General features: G+C 37.1%; 1 protein-coding gene across 1 annotated transcript; it reads left to right on the top strand.

Annotated features, from left to right (window-relative positions):
• Positions 1–401: 401 nt before the first annotated feature.
• EIF5A2 (eukaryotic translation initiation factor 5A2) lies at positions 402–16933 on the top strand. The gene is made up of 5 exons (XM_008508310.2): positions 402–875; positions 1565–1764; positions 2293–2397; positions 11586–11717; positions 12302–16933. Exons 2-5 carry the CDS (start codon positions 1600–1602, stop codon positions 12359–12361), a joined length of 462 nt encoding a protein of 153 aa, XP_008506532.1. The 5' UTR covers positions 402–875; positions 1565–1599; the 3' UTR covers positions 12362–16933.
• Positions 16934–20708: the final 3775 nt, after the last annotated feature.

The following is a 20708-nucleotide window of genomic DNA, read 5'->3' as shown; positions in this document are numbered from 1 at the left end:
GATGAGTTCGGCAAGCCACCTTTCTGGACTGGACAATGCTGTAGGAGTCAGACACCCATTGGCCTCCACCACTCCATCACAGCCTCTGGTCACTTCACTGCTGCTGTTTATTCGCGATGTCTCAGGAGTGCCCGCACCTGAGAATGCTGCCGACCCTGGCGGGGCACCCAGCAGCAGACGCCACCAGAATCTCATCACGAGTGACTAGGGACCACGGAGGCCGCAGTGCAGAGCCGGGTAATTGAATACTGTGCTTGAACTCTTCCTCAAGGAACAAGCGTGGGCCTGACCACCGAGGAAGGCTGCAAGCTGGGCCAGGAGTTCGAACCCAAAGTTCCCTGCGCAGCCACGCGGGACACCGTTGAATTTGCTCGCCTCTTGAGTTCCGACGACCGTCACGTGACAACTGCCACGCACCTGAGGGCAGGGGACACCAAGCGAGTGACCTGGCTAACATTCACTGCAGCTAGATCCCGAAGCCAACAAACCCAACACTTTGAAAGAGCGTTTCCTTGCCGGCGAGTTTACCCTCAGCAACCGAGAGTCCAGAAAGTGCTCTTCACGCCGGAAGTGCACTAATCCGCAGCACGTGGGGTTGCCAGGGCGCTCTTCACGTGATTGGGCGGGGCCTCGGGAACCTCGTGGCCAATGGTAGCCCGCGGGGGCGGTGCCTGTGACGCGCAGGGACCTATCCCGGAAGTGGGGCTGAGGTGGGGGCGGGAAAGGGCGGGGACGCCGGGGTGTGGAAAGTGTGGCGGCCCCGCCCCGTCTCTCGGAACTGCTGCGGCCGCCACCGCCGCTGCCGCCGCTGCCGCCGCAGCTGGAGGAAACCGGTGAGGGTGCGCAGGCGAAAGGCGCTCTTTCCCGGCTAGGAGGTGAGGACGTGGGGAGAAGCTGGTGGGGCTGAGACTGGAGCGAGGCAGGGCCGGGAAAGGCGGCCGGAGCTGAGTCCTGAACGAGGGAAGGAGAAGGGATGGATGGGGAAACGTAGGCGTTCGCGGGACCCGCCAGGGCTCAGGCCCGTGCGGGGCCGGGCCGGGCCGGGGATGCTGGCAGGACAGGGGGCGCCTGCGAGGCCGGGGCGACGGCGCCGCGGGCTGGGGGGCGGAGTGAGCACCGGCTATCGGAGGGCGAGGTGCTGCTGGCCGGGTCCTGTTATCCTCATCCTTCGCGGGGACGTGCGGCCTGAGCTGGGTCCCCCGCAGTGGGGATCGGGGCGGCGGCGGAGGGCCGGGCGGCGCGGCGCGGTGCGGGAAGGTCGCCGGCTTCTCCTGCCGTGGGACGATGGGGGCCAGGATTTGCTGCCCCCAGCGCGAGTGAGCGCCAAGGGTGGGTATTCCCCACCCCCAGCGAGCTCCTCTGCGACTTCCCTCCCCACCTCCCCACTAATGGATGGAAAAGTTTGTAGAGGCCGGAGTTAGAAAGTGCCCACTATTCTTGGGTGGGTGTTCTAGAAATGTAAAAATAATAAATCCATGATGCGTGGCACGTAACCTGTTCGAAATGAGATGTTTCCCTGCCTGCGTGCCCGTTGTTAAAAAGCAAACACAAACTTTTTGCGTAGTTCCCTTGGAAAAGCTACCATCTCCCCAGCCCACCATGGCGGATGAAATTGATTTCACTTCTGGAGATGCTGGGGCTTCCAGCACTTACCCTATGCAGTGCTCGGCCCTGCGCAAAAACGGCTTCGTGGTGCTCAAAGGACGACCGTGCAAAATAGTGGAGATGTCAACTTCCAAAACTGGAAAGCACGGTCATGCCAAGGTAAGTGCCCTTTCAGGTCTCTGTTAGCGTTAAGATTTTGATCATTTGTGTTCCATTAGAAAACATGAGATTTCTATCCTTATAACTTTGTAATAGGCACATTTTTTTCTTCGCACAGTTTCTGGGTGATCAACTATTACTTTGAATACTGAAAGGTAGCATTTTCCTCCCGAAACTCTTATAATTTTTCATTAATTGTAACTGAAACTTTCCTGAATCCTACTGACTTTAGAAGATCTATTCAGTTTACAGATGAGAAAACCTGTTCTAATATAATTGTAAGGAACCTAACCATTTTTCTTATGTGCTCTTGTAATTGAATTATTGGACTATATAGGATATTGGGTCTTGATATCACTGCTTCTCAAATCTATGACCACTGCATTTTTTTTAAGAAAGTGAAATTAGACGACCTTGGAAGGGGAAAGAATCTGTCATAATCAGCGTTGGTATTGTGCTCTTGTGTTTGTAATGAGTGATATACTTGGCAAAGATTAAACAGGCTTCCTGTTCTCCCTTTTCTATTAGGTTCACCTTGTTGGAATTGATATTTTCACGGGCAAAAAATATGAAGATATTTGCCCTTCTACTCACAACATGGATGTCCCAAATATTAAGAGAAATGATTATCAAGTAAGTACTTATTTCCTTTAGAATAATGCTTGTTTCTTAAAGGTGCAAATACATAATTTAACCAAAGGAGTAGTTTAAACGAGAAGTAGTTCTGTAGGTTTTTCTAACCAATTACTAGGCACCACCTATTTTAGAAATTGGAGAAATAGTGATTTTTAACACTTGTTCTTTATTCTAGGATTATTGCTAGTTTGCTATTTTTTAGCATTCTTGTATTTTTAAAAAGTTGAACTCTTCTTATTGTTTCTCAGACCTAGTGACTGCGTATTGTGACCGAGTAAGTACAATGTTTAGTAAAATTACTGTTCTCTTTGTTGTAAATTTCAAATTTAGATAATTCCCTACTGGATGCTTTATTTCTCTTGACTTATCAGACTTAGGACTTCCAGGAAATTATTGGAATTCATGTCCCAGCAACCAAGTTTGTGTGTTAATGAATATGAGTCAGAATTTGATATTCTTGGGTAGGGAAATAAGTTGAAAGCCATAAATATAATGGATAAAGTATATGGTCACTGAATATGGTGAAGAAAATACAAAAACTATGTAATTGTTTTATTTATATTCAGTGACCATGCTGCGGCCTTTTGTTAAATTATAGGTATAAACTTCAAGTTTTGGTTCCAATTACACATTTGGATACTTCATGCTGAACGATAGCATTTTGCTGTTTGGAGTATTGATAGTAACCCAGCCATTGACCTCATAGGATGTGGGAGCTCAGATTAATCATAACTAAAGTCTTTCCTGAAAGTCTTCAGTTTCTGTATCAAGCATTCCATATATAGAACTCTTTTCAGTTTACATAGTGAAAATCGAATTGTGGCACTTAGATTTGTTTTATCCAGCTTAAACTGATTTCTTTCTATACCTTTTATAGTATTGTGTAATTTTTAAAGACTGTTACCATCAACTACAATTACCCACTGGTTTCCTTTTACTCTTTGTCCACGTGTAAACATACTTTTACATAGTTTTAATCTAGTAAGCAGTCTTGGTATTTTCACTTTCCCACTTATAGATATTTTCTGGGTTGCTTTGGAGTCTTTGTAGAAATTTGAATTGTCTTGGTATAAGAATAGCAAGTGTGTTCTTTAGTCAGCAGATCTGGGTTTAGATCTAGTTCTGGCACTTTCTAGCTGGATGACCTTGGATAAATTATGCAACCTGCTCAGCTTCAGTGTCCCCATCTACAAAGGAGGGATAATGTGAGGAGTAAGTGAGAACGTGTACCCCGTAATTACCTCATAAGTAGATAATGTACCAAAAAGTAGTTCTTTTCTGCTCCCCGTTTTCCTGTATAAAAATTCCACTTAATCACTCCATTATTCTTGGAGCACCTAATTTAGACATGGCGAAGAGTGGGTGCTCAATAAACATTTGTTAAATGCATACGTGATTATTCATTGAGGTAAGGATCGTGCAGCTGACTAAGACTAAGCATAGAAATTTCTTTTGCCAAAAATGGATTTCTCTTTTCATCCTTAACATGCGAATGCTTTGAATATTCAATATTCATTATATTCATTAATATGCATTCAATGTAGAATGCTTTCACTTTTGAGTGTTTCAGAGAGATGGTATCAGTAGTTCAGATAATTACTACTATGATCAAATTAGTCAATTATTGATTGGAGCTCAAGATTTGGCATAAAGGAAAAATCTGGTTGGGTTTTATTTTGGGATATAATGGGGCCCGGACTTGGGTGAGGGGAATGAGGTAAGTGAAGCCCGTGCTTCAAGCACAAAATTTTAAATAAAGACAGGACCAGAAACAGTGCCAAGCCACATAGGAGCCTAAGGCAAAAAGAAAAGTCAGTACTTCTAATCCTGTCTTTATTTAAAATTTTGATATTCTGTTTATCATGGAATTTTTGCATTAATTTTAATTTTAAAAAATATTGTATTAAAATATTTATCTGATCATTGAGGATTTTTTTGGTGCCGCCTTAAATTTTGCACCCAAGACAAGTGGCTCACTTGCCTCACCCTAGTCCCAGCCTTTGGTCTGCAGTCTATACTGCAGGGTGGGAAGAGAATGACTCAAACAGGACAATCTGGGTCCACATCCTTGCTTTGGCGCTTACTAACTGTGTGACCTTAACCTCTCACCGTCCTTTCTTTATTTGTAAAATGGGGATAAGAATAACTACTCCTCATGGGATCACTGTGAGGTTTAGTCAGTTAATACTTAGAACAGTGCCTTGCAGAGTAAGTGCTCAGTGATCACATCCCTTCATTATCAAGTCACCATAGAATGCTTGTTTCAATTCGTTTAAAAACGTTAGTTCTGTGAGCCTTTCTAGTTACATTTATTGTGCTTTAGCGGTCTTCAGTCACCTATCCAGGACCTTGATTAAATTCCTACTTTTCTGATTATTTGGCTACATGTCCTCCTTTGTATTTGCTGAACTCAATATTTCAAGTGCCAGTTTGGCAGTCAGCTAAAGTGAAATATATGTATCTGTTCATTATAATAATTAAAAAGTAAATCTTTGTTTAGGAAAAGAAAAGTATTAATATTTATAATTTTAATTTTATGTATTTTAAAATAAGTTCAGAATGAAAGAAAAATTGCCTCCTCACTTCCATTGCAAAATGTAGCTTGGATTAGAATTGCTAATTTCCATTACTTTTTCCCAAAAGTAGTTATGGTTGTCTGGGGCTCAGTGATGGTGTAAAATACAAATACATCCAGACAATTTTGGGAATCCCTAAATTCTTAAATATGTTCAGAAACACATGTTCAGACTCTGCTACTCACTTGAATCATATTTCTTTAGAAAGTTCTGTGTTCCTGTGTACCATACCACAAGTTAAATGCCTTTTCTGCATTCACTAAAGTTTTTATCTATCATTTGGAGACCATTTTTCATAAGGAAAACTAATTACTACAGGACACATTAAAATATGTATTGTAGACCTTTCGATTATTGATGAGTTGCCAAAACTGTGAATATTAAGTCCTAGTATAGTCTTCAAATAAGTGGTATGCTTTTCGGATATCCATGAGTTGAATTTTGTTGTTGCAACTTAAAATAGAACAAAGAAAACAATGATGCTGTGAATTCCCTGAGCTTAAAGTCTTTTTATATAATTTTTACCTGTTCTGTGGAATTTTTGTGTTTCCTGGTAGAAGCAGTCTTTGGGAATAGAAAACCTCAACCAGCAGATCCCTGTATTGCAGGGACAAGAAGCAGATTTTTTTTTACAATATCATTAAGGGTAAAAGTGAGAAGAGCACTATCTTTGGTTCCTAGACCTGTATATTCTGCGTATGTGAGAAATCATGTCATATATTGGACTATATCATAACCCGTAAAACAGCACCCAGGCCCACAAAGAATCACCCAGCAGGTGGCAAAGATGAGTTTTCAGTAGGCCAGTCCACACAGGCAAGCTATTTTAGAATGATGGAGTACATGGACCGGTGAGTTCTCTGAGCGTTGTCCTATTGCCTTTGTTATTTTGTCTGTCAAATGAGTTTAGTCAGAAATGATACCATGTGAGATACTGATAGGAATGTGGCATTTTGTCAGTCCACAGGTGTGATTTTTGCAGAAGCACTACAGGCAGGGAAGGCAAATCCATATGTAGAGTTAGAATCTATGGCAGTGAGCACAAACTGCTGTCTCTTCCATGATGGAAGGGGTATACAGTGTTACCAGGTGGCTGGCTGTACCCTCTGGGGAATGGTGCCATGTCAGAGACACTGTATTGGTCTCTGCTGTGAGGTACTCAGTAGTGGCTGTAGTCAGAGCAGCTTTGGTGAGAGAAAACTTGTGTCACTGAGCCCATGCCACCATGGCCACTTTGTTCATAAGCCAATTGAGCAAGGACTGGGAAAACTATAAAAAGAAGCTGAATGCCATTCACAGATAGAATCACCTTGTCCCTCTAATTGTCTGCCTCCCCTGTAGCAGATCCCCATTGATAAGCATTCATGTGGACACATTCTCTAACTGTTTGGAGAAGTACTTCCCCAGACCATACTGTCAGCAGTTTTTCTATCTCATTCTTTCAGTGTCCTTGACCTTCTGTTCAAACCCTTAGCCATCGCCCGTCATCACTGTAAATCCAAACCTCTGATTCTCTCTTCTTTCAAGTCCAGTGCATGAAGTTCTTCTCATCCCCACCATCTTTCAGGGCCACCTCTGAATAGTTTTATCAGATCCTGCATAACCATCTAGAAACCATTCTGAATTTTTTCCTTTTTCGGTCTTCCAGGCATAGGGGAACTCCCCATAAAGCCCTTGGTATGAGTTGAGGGAGAAGTTGTCGAGGTAGCAGAAGAAGGTGCTTTGTGAGTCTGAGCTACTTCTCATACAACTTGTTTGTGCCTTTAGGACCTGCTCAAGTTGATCTCATATATGCTACTTCCACTTGATGATGGAGTGCTGCTGTGCATACCCAACTTCATGGCTTGGTGGGTCAGATAACACCCCAGTTGATAATAGTGTTATTTGCTTAGGTTTTTGTGATAGTAATGATCAAGCATTCAGTCTCTACCAGGGACCAGCAGCTCTAAGGAAGTAGCTTGAGAGTGCTGGGGGAAGAGGAAAAGGAAGAAATAGAAAGGAAGAGATCTTATTCACTAAACAAGTCTGATTGTTTTGAAATAGACTGAGAAACAAAATTAAATTCAGAAATTAGGGCTAAGAAGGCACCTGTAGTGATGATATGCCTTCTCCAGCCTTCTGTTGTGTACCAATAATACGAATACAGACCAAAAAAGTTTCCCTGTAATTCCCCTCTTCAGTGTTCTTTCTTCTTCTGACCACATCATGGACAGAATCTGCAGCCGCTAACTCTCCCCGCATCCTTCAGGTCCGTTCATGCTTTGCTTCCTCAGCTCCCTGTGCCTCCAGCCATTTAGTGGTTACGGTGCTCTTTGTAGAATTCTGATATACCATAGCATTTTTCTTTTTTACTTATATAATGAGCCCCAGGTGCCCATCATCCAGCTTCAACAATTATCAGTATTTACCGATCTTGTTTCATCTCTACTGCATCACCTATTTCTTCCTGTACCCTCTACCTCTTGATTATTTTGAAGCAAATCCCAGATATTATATCACTTATTTCATCTGGAAATATTTTGTCACACGTTTCTAAAAGATAACTGTAAAAAACAAAGTCAAAATACACATGGCTCTTAAAAAAATTAATAATTCCTTAATATTTTCAAATATCAATATACACATTTTCCTAATTGTCTTCTTTTTTTGATTTTTTTGTTATTGATTTTATTTTATACTTTGTCTAAACCAGGACCTAAATAAGGTCCACACATTGAAATTGGCTAATGTCTCTCTTAAATCTATTTTAATCTATAGGTTCTCCTCTCTCATACGTCTACTAGGAGTCTCTCTCTCTTCCCTCTCTTTCTCTCTCCAATTTTTTGAGGAGACTAGACTTTTCATCTGTAGACTTTCCCACAGTCTGTACTTTGCTAATTGCATTTGCTTGTTGTTTAACACATTCTTCTCTCCCATGTATTTCCTAAAATATAATCACATGTAGAGGCTTGATCAGATTCAGTTTAGATTTTTATTTTCATCCTCTTCTTTCTTTAACAAGAACTACTCCATAGATGATGGTCTTTGCACCATTAGGGAAATAAGTCTGATTGTTTCTCTTTTGGTGATGTTATTAGATATGTGATAGTTACCTCAATCCATTAATTTATTAGGAAAGACAAAATAATCTGTCATGCCTTCATTTTTTTTTTGTTTTTAGCCAGAACAATTCTGTAAAGAGAAACTTCCATTCATCAGTTTTTTTGTTTATCCTGTGGTACAGGAAAGGCAGTACAAATGCTTGATTCCTTCCCTTTTAATTCCAATTTTCAAAATGAGTTGGTTCCCTAGTATCCACTAAAGATGAACAGTGAAATGTTTTTTCACTGTGAACTCAAGCATTTAAATATATTTGTGTTTCAACCCATTGTAGTCATTATCCTTATTGATTCTCAAATTGTTCTGTCTTTGGTCAGGCGTACCTTATTCAGGGTAGGTCCTGAGTCCCTTTAATATGAGCCTGGTGATCTCTGATAGCACCATGCTTTCTAATATAACACTGGCTCCAGCTTCATCTTGTATATTCCAACTCTGGACCTGAAATTAGCCATTTTTCCAAGGAGCCCATGGAGAGAAATAGCATCCATGGGAGAAATAGCATCATACCTTGGGTTCTTTTAGTAGGAAAGAGTAGAGACCACATTCAGGTACTACTATTTTTCAGGTATAATGTAATTTCGTTTGTCATTCACCAGCTTGGTACACTATTACATGCCTAATACCTCTCTTACAAGTTTTCTGACCCTGCCTTCTTCCATCTCCCTATTTGCTATTAACAAAATGATTACTCTCTCTACCAAAAAAAAAAAGAAAATTGTTCAAAAGCATCTCAAAGTTACCAAATGAGTAGATTCGTTTAAAACTGAAGGATCAGAAGGAAATATTTAGAATTGACTTAAAATGTCTCCTCACCATGACCTCCTTCCAACTCTGTAGAGTCAGAGAGAGCTTTGATAGAAGATCGAAAAATTTGTGCAAAAATATGCTTGAAAGTCGGCAATGACACCATTAGGTTGTTTTTTTTTTTTAAGATTGCAAATTACAAAAGGGAAAATGGTACCTTTAGAGTGGAAAAATCTGGCAGAGATGACCTTAGCCAAGTGATCAAAGTTAATAACACCCGTAACAGCACAATTGACATCGTTTGCCACCTCATGTGGTACTCTGAGGACACGTTTATGTAGTATTCCTCCCAAAAGGGCATTATCTGAATCATGAGGAAACAATCAGACAAACCCAAACTGAGGAACATTCTATAGTACAGTAAACCTGTGCTCTTCAAAAATGGCAATGCATGAAAGAAAAAGGGTGAGACGAAGGGTCTGTTCTAATTAAAAGAGACTAAACTGATGTGACAGCCAAATAAATACAAAGTTTATCCTGGAGTTGGAAGGAAAAAGTTGCTATCAAAGACAATATTGAGACACTTGGCCAATTTGCATATGGACTGTATATTGAATAATATTTTAGCAGTCTTGAATTTCCTGATTTTGAAAAACAAACTATGATTATATAAGAGTATGTCCCTGTGTTGGGGAAAAACACACTGAAGTATTTATTGCTAAAGAGTCATCATGTTTGAAACCTATTCTCAAATGGTTCCATAAAAATAAGAAAAGAATAGGAATGTGTATGATATGTCTTTTGTATATTCCATATATACAGAGAGAAAAAAATGCACACATGGTTAAATGTTAACAATGGGTGAACCTAGGTAAAAGATGTGGGATTTCGTTGTATTATTTTTGCAACTTTTCTGTATATCTGAAAATTTTCTTAATTATTTAAGAAGATCAAATAATTCATTTTCACTATTTAATTTTGTTTTTCTATAACTTAGTTTTATTTCTAAAAAACTTCATTTTATTTCGTATAGCAATTGATTTTAATGTTACATTTAGTGTATATAAACACATTGTTCTACGAGGTGTTTTATGTCTACATATCTTTGTATTTGAAATGCTTTATATTTTATCCCACAGTTTATTTTATGAATTCTTAACTCTTAAAACATACCACCATCAGAAGAAAAAAAAGACAAAGATTGGCAACAGATGGGGCCAGCCCTGTGGCTGAGTGATTAAGTTCGCCTGCTTTGCTTCAGCAGCCCAGGGTTTTGCCAGCTTGGATCCTGGGTGCGGACCTAGCACCCTCATCAAGCCATGTTTAGGTGGCGTCCCACATAGCACAACCAGAAGGACCCACAACTAGAATAGACAACTATGTACGGGGGAGCTTTGGGGAGAAGAAGAAGAAAAAAAAAGAAGATTGGCAACAGATTAACATCTGCTCAGGGCCAATCTTTAAAAGAAAAAAAATATACCACCATCATATAAATAAATATCAAAATACCAGTATTATTATTTGGCTTTTATGTTTCAGTCAGTAATGGCAGTGGGAACCTTTAACTCATGAACTAGACAAGTTCCGCTTCAGGAAATTGCTGAAGTAGTGGAAATCAAAAAGATCTGACTTGTAAGCCTATGGTTAATTGTTTAAAAGCTGCACTTCTACTTCCACCTCCTTGCTTCCCACTCCTCTACCAACGACCTCTCAAATGTTTGAGTGACGTAAAGATTAATTAAAAGTGTTTGTGGTTGCTTTGTAGGATGGTTTTTCGTTTTTGAGATTTTAGATGCGTGCAAACACTGAAGTCTCCCGTGGTAGTGGGGTTTCTGTGGAAAGCCAGAGCCAGGTTTGTTAGTGCCACGGGAGAGCTTTGAAAGTGCCTCTGGGGTACGCCTGCGTACCAGCGGGTCAAGGACCAGGTCTTTGACTGCTTTCGTGTATGTCAGCGCTAGCATCTAGTATTCTGGATAATTGCCTTTTACAAAACGCCTTAGAAGTCTGGGCACGGTGATGGTGTACATGCTTTTAGAATAAACGAGTGCAGCCTGGCTCTTTCTTCTTGCCACAATAAGAGAAAGTCGGTGATATCAAAAACTGCCTTTTTATAGCTTAGGTTAATGACTGGGTTTGTTTCTTTAATGTCATCAAGAAGCTAGTATTTGTCTTTTTAAAAAATCTAGTGGTGTTAGCAGTTAGCTGGAGACCAAAAATTTTTCGCTTAATTTTGTTCATAATCAAATTTTAAAACACATTGTTTGTAATCATGAAAAACCTAAAATAACTTTTATGCCTATTGGTGGGAAAATGATTAAATCAGTTACAGTATATCTGTATGGTTGTGAAGTGATTAAAGAGACTAAGGTAGGTCCATATTTTCCAATTTGGAAAGATTTCTAAAACATATTAAGTGAACAAAAACTTGCTGAAAAATACTTATAATATCCCTTTTGTTTTTTTTAAAGCAACTATATTTGCATTGTGTACATAAATGTTCATGCTCCAGTATGCGTTAATAAAGAAGCCTAAACTGTTTAATAATGCAGAGATTTGGGGTGGGAGGAGTGCAGGCAGGAGGGAACTTACACTTTTGGTCTATGCATATTTTTATACTTTTGTATGTTTAGCATTTTTAAGCACCAAGAATATGTTAAGGTATTAGTGTATACTTATACAAATTAATTTGGATTGCAATTTAACTATGAAAAAATTACAAAGAGGATGTAATCTAATCGGTGCAAATGATATAATTTCTTTTAATAGCTGATATGCATTCAGGATGGTTACCTTTCCCTGCTGACAGAAACCGGCGAAGTCCGTGAGGATCTGAAGCTGCCGGAGGGTGATCTAGGTAAAGAAATAGAAGGAAAATACAACGCAGGTGAAGATGTACAGGTAAAGACCCATGGGAAGATTGTTCTTTTTAAACATTTTAGAAAAACTTTGGCCTAAACTAGTTAGCATAAAATACTAAATGTGAAATGTAGCTTTTAAATACTGCAGAAATGTTGGAAATGATCTGTATAGGGCAGTTTTCCCATCATACCTTAGAGACCTGTTACCAAAGAAAGTAACAAAGTTCATTTTTTGCTACATAGACGTTGTCAACCCCAAATTTGTTTTGGAGATCAGCCTCGGAGCTGTTTTTCAGGATGAGAAAGGATGCTCTGGGGGTACTAAAGAGTGAAAGTGATTGACTCTGTCTTTGTTGTAGCTTTCAGAAGTGTAACATCTAATAAGTATCGAAACATTTATAGCTCTTCTTCTGCCTGTTTTCTGCAAGTTTTCTTAAAAACCACAATTTGAAAAATTTTGCTTTGGGAAACTGTAAAGAAAATAGATTATTTGGTCTTGGAACACCTCTTTCCAAAGTCAATATGTATAAAATATCCACAAATATCTAGTATATAATAAATTAAATATACCCTACATATGTATTGCCTTCTGAATAACTTTTTATCTGCATTTTTCCCTTCTAGGTGTCTGTCATGTGTGCAATGAGTGAAGAATATGCTGTAGCCATAAAGCCCTGCAAATAAATGGGAACATCAGGCGTGAGCAAACTTGAGGTCTGGATCAACTGCAGATCTGAAGTTTGGTTCTAAGTTGTCACCAAAGCTATGGCCTTCATAAGCAACCTCATTTCTTTTTTAATTGTTTTGAAATTGTGCTGAGTTAATTTTGCAGGCAATTAGTAATTTAGAAAAATAATCAAGATGTATAATTCTTTTTTTTAATTTTGTAGGTGTCTTTCCTATAACATTCCTGTGGTTTTCAGTATTTGAGTCCAAAAAAACAGATAAGATAGCTTCAGCAGATGTGATTTGTCTGAGCAAATCATTCCTGAATTTTAAAAGATAAATAAACCAGGGTTTTAAATCAAGCGATGTAGCATCTAGTGGTATTGAAGTACCACATTTAAGTTGAATCGCTCCACATTAATTTCAGACTTGGGAGTTTATGGATTGGAATTGTCACAGTTTCAGCCTGTGTGTGGTCAGCACAAATCTTGAAACAAAAATCATGTTGTCAAAAAGTGTCAGTGATCGTGGTAGCCACGTGCAGCCACCTGTATTACCTCAGCTGTGCTGTTCTTGGACACATAGCTGGCAGCCTTACTGTAATGTTGTGTATCGTGATTTTGGCACCTGCTTGTGGTTGATGGAGAGGCCTTGAACTGTTGGGTGACTGTTAGCAAGTCAGACTGCAAAGAATAGATAAGGGACAGTGGCAAAGGGAGTTGATTAAAGCTATAGGTTTTTATTTGAGGCCTTTGTAATCAGCGTAAAAGTGGAACGTTTCTTTCTAATTGTGTTTTTGCTTTTACTTTTGTTCTCTCTCTTTCTCTCTCTGTATTTAAAGGAGTGACCTGCTTTACAGGATACTATGCAGTGCTTTTTATCAATTATGTTGAATAAATGTTGGTATTTATAGTAGTCACACCTTTTCAACCATTTTTAAGTAGATAATTTTGATGTTCAAGTATTTATTTGTCAGAAAAAAACTGGAAATCCTAACTTTAAATTGATTTGGAACATTTGTTAAATTTATGTACATTTTTTATAACGTGAAATGAAAGTCAATCATGGAAGAAAAGTTACTTTATGTGATAATTATTATTTTACTTATTTTAAGAAGTATATGTATTTTTTATCTGATTGTCATGTACTTAATTCAGTTACTGGTGTGAGATATAACCAAGAAAGAATTCTAAAAACTGAATTGTTTTAAACAGTGTTATAGGTGACATTTCTGCCACATTTCTGTTTAGTCTTTTGGATCATATATAGCTTATTTCCAGAATTCTAGACATTATCACAGGGTTTGTGAGGACCTTTGACTAAATAACAATCATTATATTGGAATGAAACTTAGAACATAATCACTATTTCAGTAATACCTTTGTTCTCTAAGACTGATTATAAGACCGCTCCCATCATGCCTTGACTTCTGAAAGGCCTTTGTTCCCATCATCTATGATACTGTAACTGATCTGATCAGTGACTGGAAATGGCATTAGGAACAGAAGATCCCAAAGTTTTAGTTACTTAATTTGTGCACATTTTTGGATTTTGTATTGGCCTCAGCAAACCCATTTGGAGAAGAAGCAAGATACTTTAAGAGAAATGCAAGTCGAATTCTAAAGCACAAGAAATATTGAGGTTGTAATTAATCATTGTTAGTGTAACATTTTAGCTTTTGCCCATCTAAAGCACAATTAGGAATTAGGCTAAATTCTTTCCAGTATTCCATTTAAGTATCTACTGCATACTGCTCTAGATTTTTAGTACTCTGTAAAGTGTATCTTACTTGTTACTGGTTGGCATTGTTACCCACAGGAATTATAGAAAGTTATCAATCTATGCTGCTTGCTGGTCGATCATATGACCGCATTTAACCATACTAGTGTTCTGGTTTAGTATTAATTCTGGATTAGCATGCCTTTGTTCTTCCTGACTTTGTCAAACTTCACATAGATACATTTTCAATTGTGAGGTAAGCATATATAAATCATAATAATGCATCTCTTCATACTTTGAATAGCAAAAACTATTTATGCATAAATATGTCATTTTAAGTACTATAATGAAGTGTAAATATTCTTCTGATGTATAATTATAAGTATAGATTTTAAAGATACAGGACTGTTTATTTTCACATAAGTCAATACATGTTTCTCTAGAACAAATATTTCATTTCGTAAAGCTTTATAAATTGTATTAAAAGGAAGCAGGAAAACATATTTTTTAACATAGAACAGAAGTGACTTCATTCTTTTTTGACATCAGAAATGTTAAAAGTTGATTCCTAGTATTTGTTGTACTTTTTTGTATCAAATGTTAAATGTCACAAGTTACCATGTATAGAATGTAGACTGTCCCATTGATAGATTATACAGTGATGTACCATTTTTGTCAGCAGGCATTTCACCAATTTATATACTGTATGAACAAGTGGAATATTTGTTGCTTTCTAGAACAACATTTTATTTCTACTGTGAAGACTTTCTTATACCTTACTTCCTACAAAGTTGTATACCCTCTGAAATTGATCAAATCGTTGCTGCTTTGACTTAGCATTTGCATCATAAACATAGTTATGATATTTCTTTCATGCTCCCCTCTAAGGGCTGTCAGTCACTTGAAATTGTTGCTAACCAAGCTCTTGAATCCGTTTCCATTTATGGTACAAAATTCTGTACCAATGCTTTATTACAGTTACCAAAACTCTCCTGCAGCCAGAGCATGATATCTTTGAGATGCTGCAATAAAATGTTTAGGCTAGAAAATTTGGGGACACAGTTTTTCATTATAGCACAGTGTGTGTGTGCGCATGTGCACACATAGCTTTGAATGTTTGTTCTTTTTACAAAGTCCTTCCAACTCTTAAAAGTACTGTAGTTTGGTAGTGCCTCAAATGTTGGTAACATTTTTTTTTTAATTTACAACTTTTCCAGAATTTGTTTTTGTACTTCAAAGTTTCTCAATTAGATTATTTCTAGTTGAGCTGTAATTTGAATGCATTGTTCTCAGGGCTGTTTGTGCTAAGAGCTAAGAAGTTTCATTATTTTAAAGCTAACTGCCTGAAAGTGTATTGCAAAATTTTACCAAATTGTAGTACAGTGATACATATAAATAAAAAATGCTTAATATCAACATCCTTAAAGCATATGCTAAGTATTCAAGAAAAAAATGGGAATGTTGGTAACATCTGTACTGGAATCTTGCCATATTTTTTTCATTTTAGAATAGAATTTGGTACTCTTATCTTAGAACCCTATCCTTAATGATATATCTGAAGCATTCCTTTGCATGGACCCCAAAGATAGTTTCAGAGCCAGACATTGATGTAGTGATTCTCAAACATATTTAGGGACAACGGATCGAAAATTCATAAAGCTCTTTTTGGGTTCATTAAATTGTTTACATTCTGAATTCTGTAATACAAACTAGGAACAAATTTGCTATGAGAAAATATGGTTCTTGAGCAGTAGAGCAAACCATAAACATATGTCCATAAACAGTGTATTATACTGAACTGATCAACAGTTTAAAATTTTCTAATACCATTTAGGCATATTTCATAGTTTTCAAGCCTTTTTTTTCTCGTAGCATTCAGACAAGTAATAGGCAACCAAAGCTTAAGAAAAATTTATTGCAGAAAACCTTAAAATTGAGAAAATTCAATCTATTAACTTTATTAAATTGTTTCTCCCTGAATTGGGTATGTGGCATCATTATTTGATTTTAGCAGGGAACATAGCTTACGGAACACAGATGTTCTATGGGAACATGGCTTGAAGTCACTATATAATTTAATGTTTTTCCATTAAATAAACATCTGAACATCAACTTAACTACCAAGTGAGGTCAAGTGCCTGAAAAGTGCTGTATCCATCTAATTAGCACGTTCTTCTCTGAAAGATGCATCTTCTAGCAGTGCACATCAGACTTCTCACCTGCTAGAAACAGACTTGTTGCCAAACTTTAGCATCCACCACTATTCTTCTCTCCTTAGATCAGGTTGGAACCTATTTTACAATTGAAAGAGAGGTTCTTTTATTTCTATAAAGTCCCTAAAACTATTTCTTGGTATTGGGAGACTTAAGTTTATCTTAGTTCAAGATTGCACTTTTTAAAAACTCTGGACACCAATCTATTTTCAGTGATGACTGTACATCTTGTCATAAGTCATAGTTGTGATCCTTCTTGAGAGAAATTCTTTATTGTGCTTAATATGTACTATAAATAAGCACTCTTGTGCTTGTTACAAAGTATGATGCAAATTACTAGTTCTATACTAGTATAATGAAAATGACTAGTTCTATATTGTTCTGTACTTTTGTCCTCCTCTCCAAAAACGAAATAGTTGAAATGGTATTGTCTTATCCAGTGGCACTTTAGTAGTAATACATTTTATTTGTCTTAGGTATAGGAGAACTCTTGCTTTTACCTGCAGATACTCATGTTTTAGCTAAAACTTTAAAATTGTAAGATATGTAGTATGGGTATCATAATTGTGCATTTTACATTTCAAAAATGGGTAAAATTCAAACGTTATATATTTGTTGATTTCATCAGTTATATTAAATAAAAATAAAGTTAATTTAACAGCTTGCACTATTCTTGTATATATACATTCCTAAAAACATTTTCATACTAGAAAATTGTATGAATTAATGTGTATATCACTGTTAAAAGAAAATCTAACTTTTGTTTTTATTGTGTTTTTATATTCTAGGTCCTTACTAGAGAGCACCCTAGCTTTATGGCTGAGATTGTTAATTTCTAAATTTTAATTCCAGATTTAGGTACAATTTTATTTCTATTTTTAGATTTCTAGTAGCTTTTTAAATATGTAAAATAGTCATATGGTTCAAGATTCTATAGGTACAAGAGTAAAAACATCTTTCCATCTTTATCTCTTCCTTTGCATCCTTCCAGAAGTACTTAATGCAAGAGAGGTTAATGGTCCCTCCCCTCCCTTGGCCTCCCGGGTTCTGAGTTCCTTCCTTCCCTACCAAGGTTGCTATTCTCTTTCCAGAGCAATATGAATGGTGTGATGAGTCCCCTGCAGCAAACCCTTCATCCTTTTTCTAATCCTCACCAAGTCTAGTCAATACCATCTGTAAGATTCATCCCTAAATGGCACAGTGGTTTTTTCTTTTACACACTGTTCTATTCTAGAACATCTCTCTCACTCCTTGATGTGAGCCATGCCAAGACTACCATGGCAGTTGTTGCCTCATATCGATGACCAGCATTACTGATATCTATAGCCTTCCACATGCAGCAAACATAACGGGCAGTAAAAGAAGCCCTTGATTGGAGTCTTCAAGCCCTCAGCCCCACTCTTTTTGCCACTTGCAAATACCAGTAGCCCAGTTTCCCAGAGGAAGACATGGGAAGGAAAAAAGAAGACTGAAAAGGGGCTAATTATTGTGTTACCTGTCAGCTTGTCTGAGTCTTTTCTCCCCCAGCCCCAACCTCATAATTTCATTCTCCAAATAGGAGCTGTCCTCTGGAGTTGCCACATTTAGAACCCATACTGCCAATCTAGAATGTGTGTTCCACACTTTGTGTGTGGGAACTTAACACATCTATTCCCACAATACATTCAGCAGCATCAGTTACAACCACTGGGTGTGTACTGGCTCAAAAGGACCTACCTACAAGGTTATATCAATTTGTTGCCCAATTTGAGAGTTATTTCTGGATCCAGTTAAAATAATGTTTTGGCCACACCAGTGGGCACTTGACTTCCAGCATCACAAGGACTTGTGTCCCAGTGTTTAGAAGGGTGAATAAAGGCTTGGCAACCCCAGTTGTCATCAGCTTCCCAACACAGATTCTAGTTAACTAGCTAGCTAGTTAATTCTACCTAACACTGATAGTGTATCTGCCTTTTTTTTAATCACAATTATGTGTGTGAGTTTCACTTAAATTGTCACTCTAGTTCATTTTAATTGCTGTACAATTAATGAGGTAAATCTTTTGGAGACATATATATCACTAACATTCTGGTATTAGAGAATATACTTTTCTTTCAAAGGCAAATAGAATTTTCAGAAAAAAGGATATTTAGGGCACAAAACAGTTTCTATAAAGTAGAAATATTAAAAATAACACTGATACCAACCCCAAATGAAAGCAAAACTAGAAAATAAAAAGACCCTTCTACCTGAAAATTTAAAAACCTATTACATAATTCTGTGATTAAAGGGGAATGACAAACAGAAATTAAAGAACTCCTGAAAGATAATGATAATGAAAACACTGTATATCAGAATCAGTGTAAAGTGGTAAAGAGGAAAATTCATAACCTTAACATCTATATTAGTAAAAACGAAAGAATAAACATAAGTGAATTAAATTCCTAAATCAAACAGCAACTAGAAAAATAACAGCAAAATAAACCAAAAGAGAGCACAAGGGAAGAAATGATAAAAGCAGAAATTAGTGATGTGAATAGAAAAATAGCAAATTTTAAAAAATTAAACCAGTAGCTAATATATTTATGGTAAATAAAGGAAGAAAGCACAAATGTAAAAAATGAACAATGATGAGGAATGACAAATAATAAAGAGGAAATAGGAATAAAACAAACTTTATGCAAATAAATTTGAAAACCTAGATGACATGATTTCTTAGGAAAATATTGTTATTAGAACTGACTTCAGTAGAAATAGAAAGCTTAAACAGAACAATTTTCATAAAAGAAATAGACAAAGTTATCAAAAAACTGTCCCACAAAAAAAAGCCCAAACTAACCAACCAAAAACCAAAACCAGGCCAAAATACTTTCACAGGAGAATTCTACGAGACCTTGAGAGACCAGAAGGTCCCAAAGTTACATAGATTGGTTTAGAGCATAGACAATGAGAACTTCTAAATTCTTTTTATGAAACAATAGTGATACCTAAACTTGATAAAGATAAAAATAAATATAAATATTCATGTAAATATCCTGCTATACTATTGGTGATTAGACTCAAACACCATATGAAGAAAATAATACACATGCCTACATGAGTTTATATCAGAGATTCAAGAATAGTTCAACTAGGAAATCTATTAACATAACTCACTCCCATAGGAAATAGATTAATATCTTAGGAAATCTCTCTTAATACTATTCAGTGTATTAGTAGGTCTAAAGGGAAAGATCATATTTTCTCCATAGATACCGGAAAAAACTTTAGATTAAAAAAATCCATCCTCAAAAAGTCTCTTGACAAAATAGAGGTGAATGAATAGTTATTTAACATAAATATATCTATGTTTATATATGTTAACATGGTATGTACATAACATTATATGTGTGTGTACATATATGCATGCATGTATGTTTTGTGTACAAAATTCCAAAGTTAGCCTTTTACTTAATGGAAAAACACTAAAGGCATTCTCACTAAAGTCAAGAACTAGGTAAGAACGCCCTCTCTCTTGACCACTATTACAGTGTTCTGGAAGTATCAGCCAATGCTATTAGACAATAGAAAACAATTAGACACATAGAAATGTAAAAGTAAAAGAAAAAATAAAACTTGTCTATTTTCAGATGATCTGAATAGTATACCTGGAAAATCCAAGATAATCAATGATAAAGCTAACTCAATAAAATCATTTCTCTAGGTAGAAGGATATAAGATTAGCATGCAAAAATCAGTAACTTTTATATACAAAAATAACCAATTAAAGGTAAAATGGGAGGAAAACCTTTTTTACAGGAGCAACAAAAAGATAAACCATAATGAAGAAACATAGAAAGAAATGTTCAAAACCCAAATGAAGAAAACTATAAAACCCTCCTGAAAAATACAAAATTGACTTAAACAAACAGAAAGACATTCATTATTCTTGGCTGATAGCTCAACATCTTTAACACACTAGTTCTACCTAATTTAATTTATAAATTTAATGCAGTCCCAATAAAAATACTAACGAGCTTTTTTATGGAGTTAAAGAAATTGCTAGAAAGTTCATAAGGGAATATAAACATGCAAGAATAGCTAGGAAAATACTGAAAAGAAAGACCTATGTGTGGGGACTAGCACTACCAGAAATTAAAACCTACTACAGGGGCTGGCCCTGTGGCATAGTGGTTAAGTTTGGCGCGCTCTGCTTCAGTGGCCTGGGTTCATGGACAAGATCCTGGTCATGGACCTACACCACTCATTAGCCATGCTGTGGAGGTGACCTACATGCAAAATAGAGGAGGATTGGCACAGATGTTAGCTCAGGGTGAATCTTCCTCACCAAAAAAAATCACCAAACAAAACCTCCTACAAAGCTTCTATAATCAAAAGAGTGAAGTTCTGGCAAGTGAATGAACAGACCAATGGAATGGAATAGAAAGTCCAGAATGAGACCCAATTACATGTAG

Source organism: Equus przewalskii, chromosome 18 (assembly GCF_037783145.1).
Source record: "Equus przewalskii isolate Varuska chromosome 18, EquPr2, whole genome shotgun sequence".
In the NCBI taxonomy this organism is placed as follows: Eukaryota; Metazoa; Chordata; class Mammalia; order Perissodactyla; family Equidae; genus Equus; species Equus przewalskii.
Note: the sequence above shows the minus strand (reverse complement) of the source record. Positions and strands in the feature narration are given on the sequence as shown.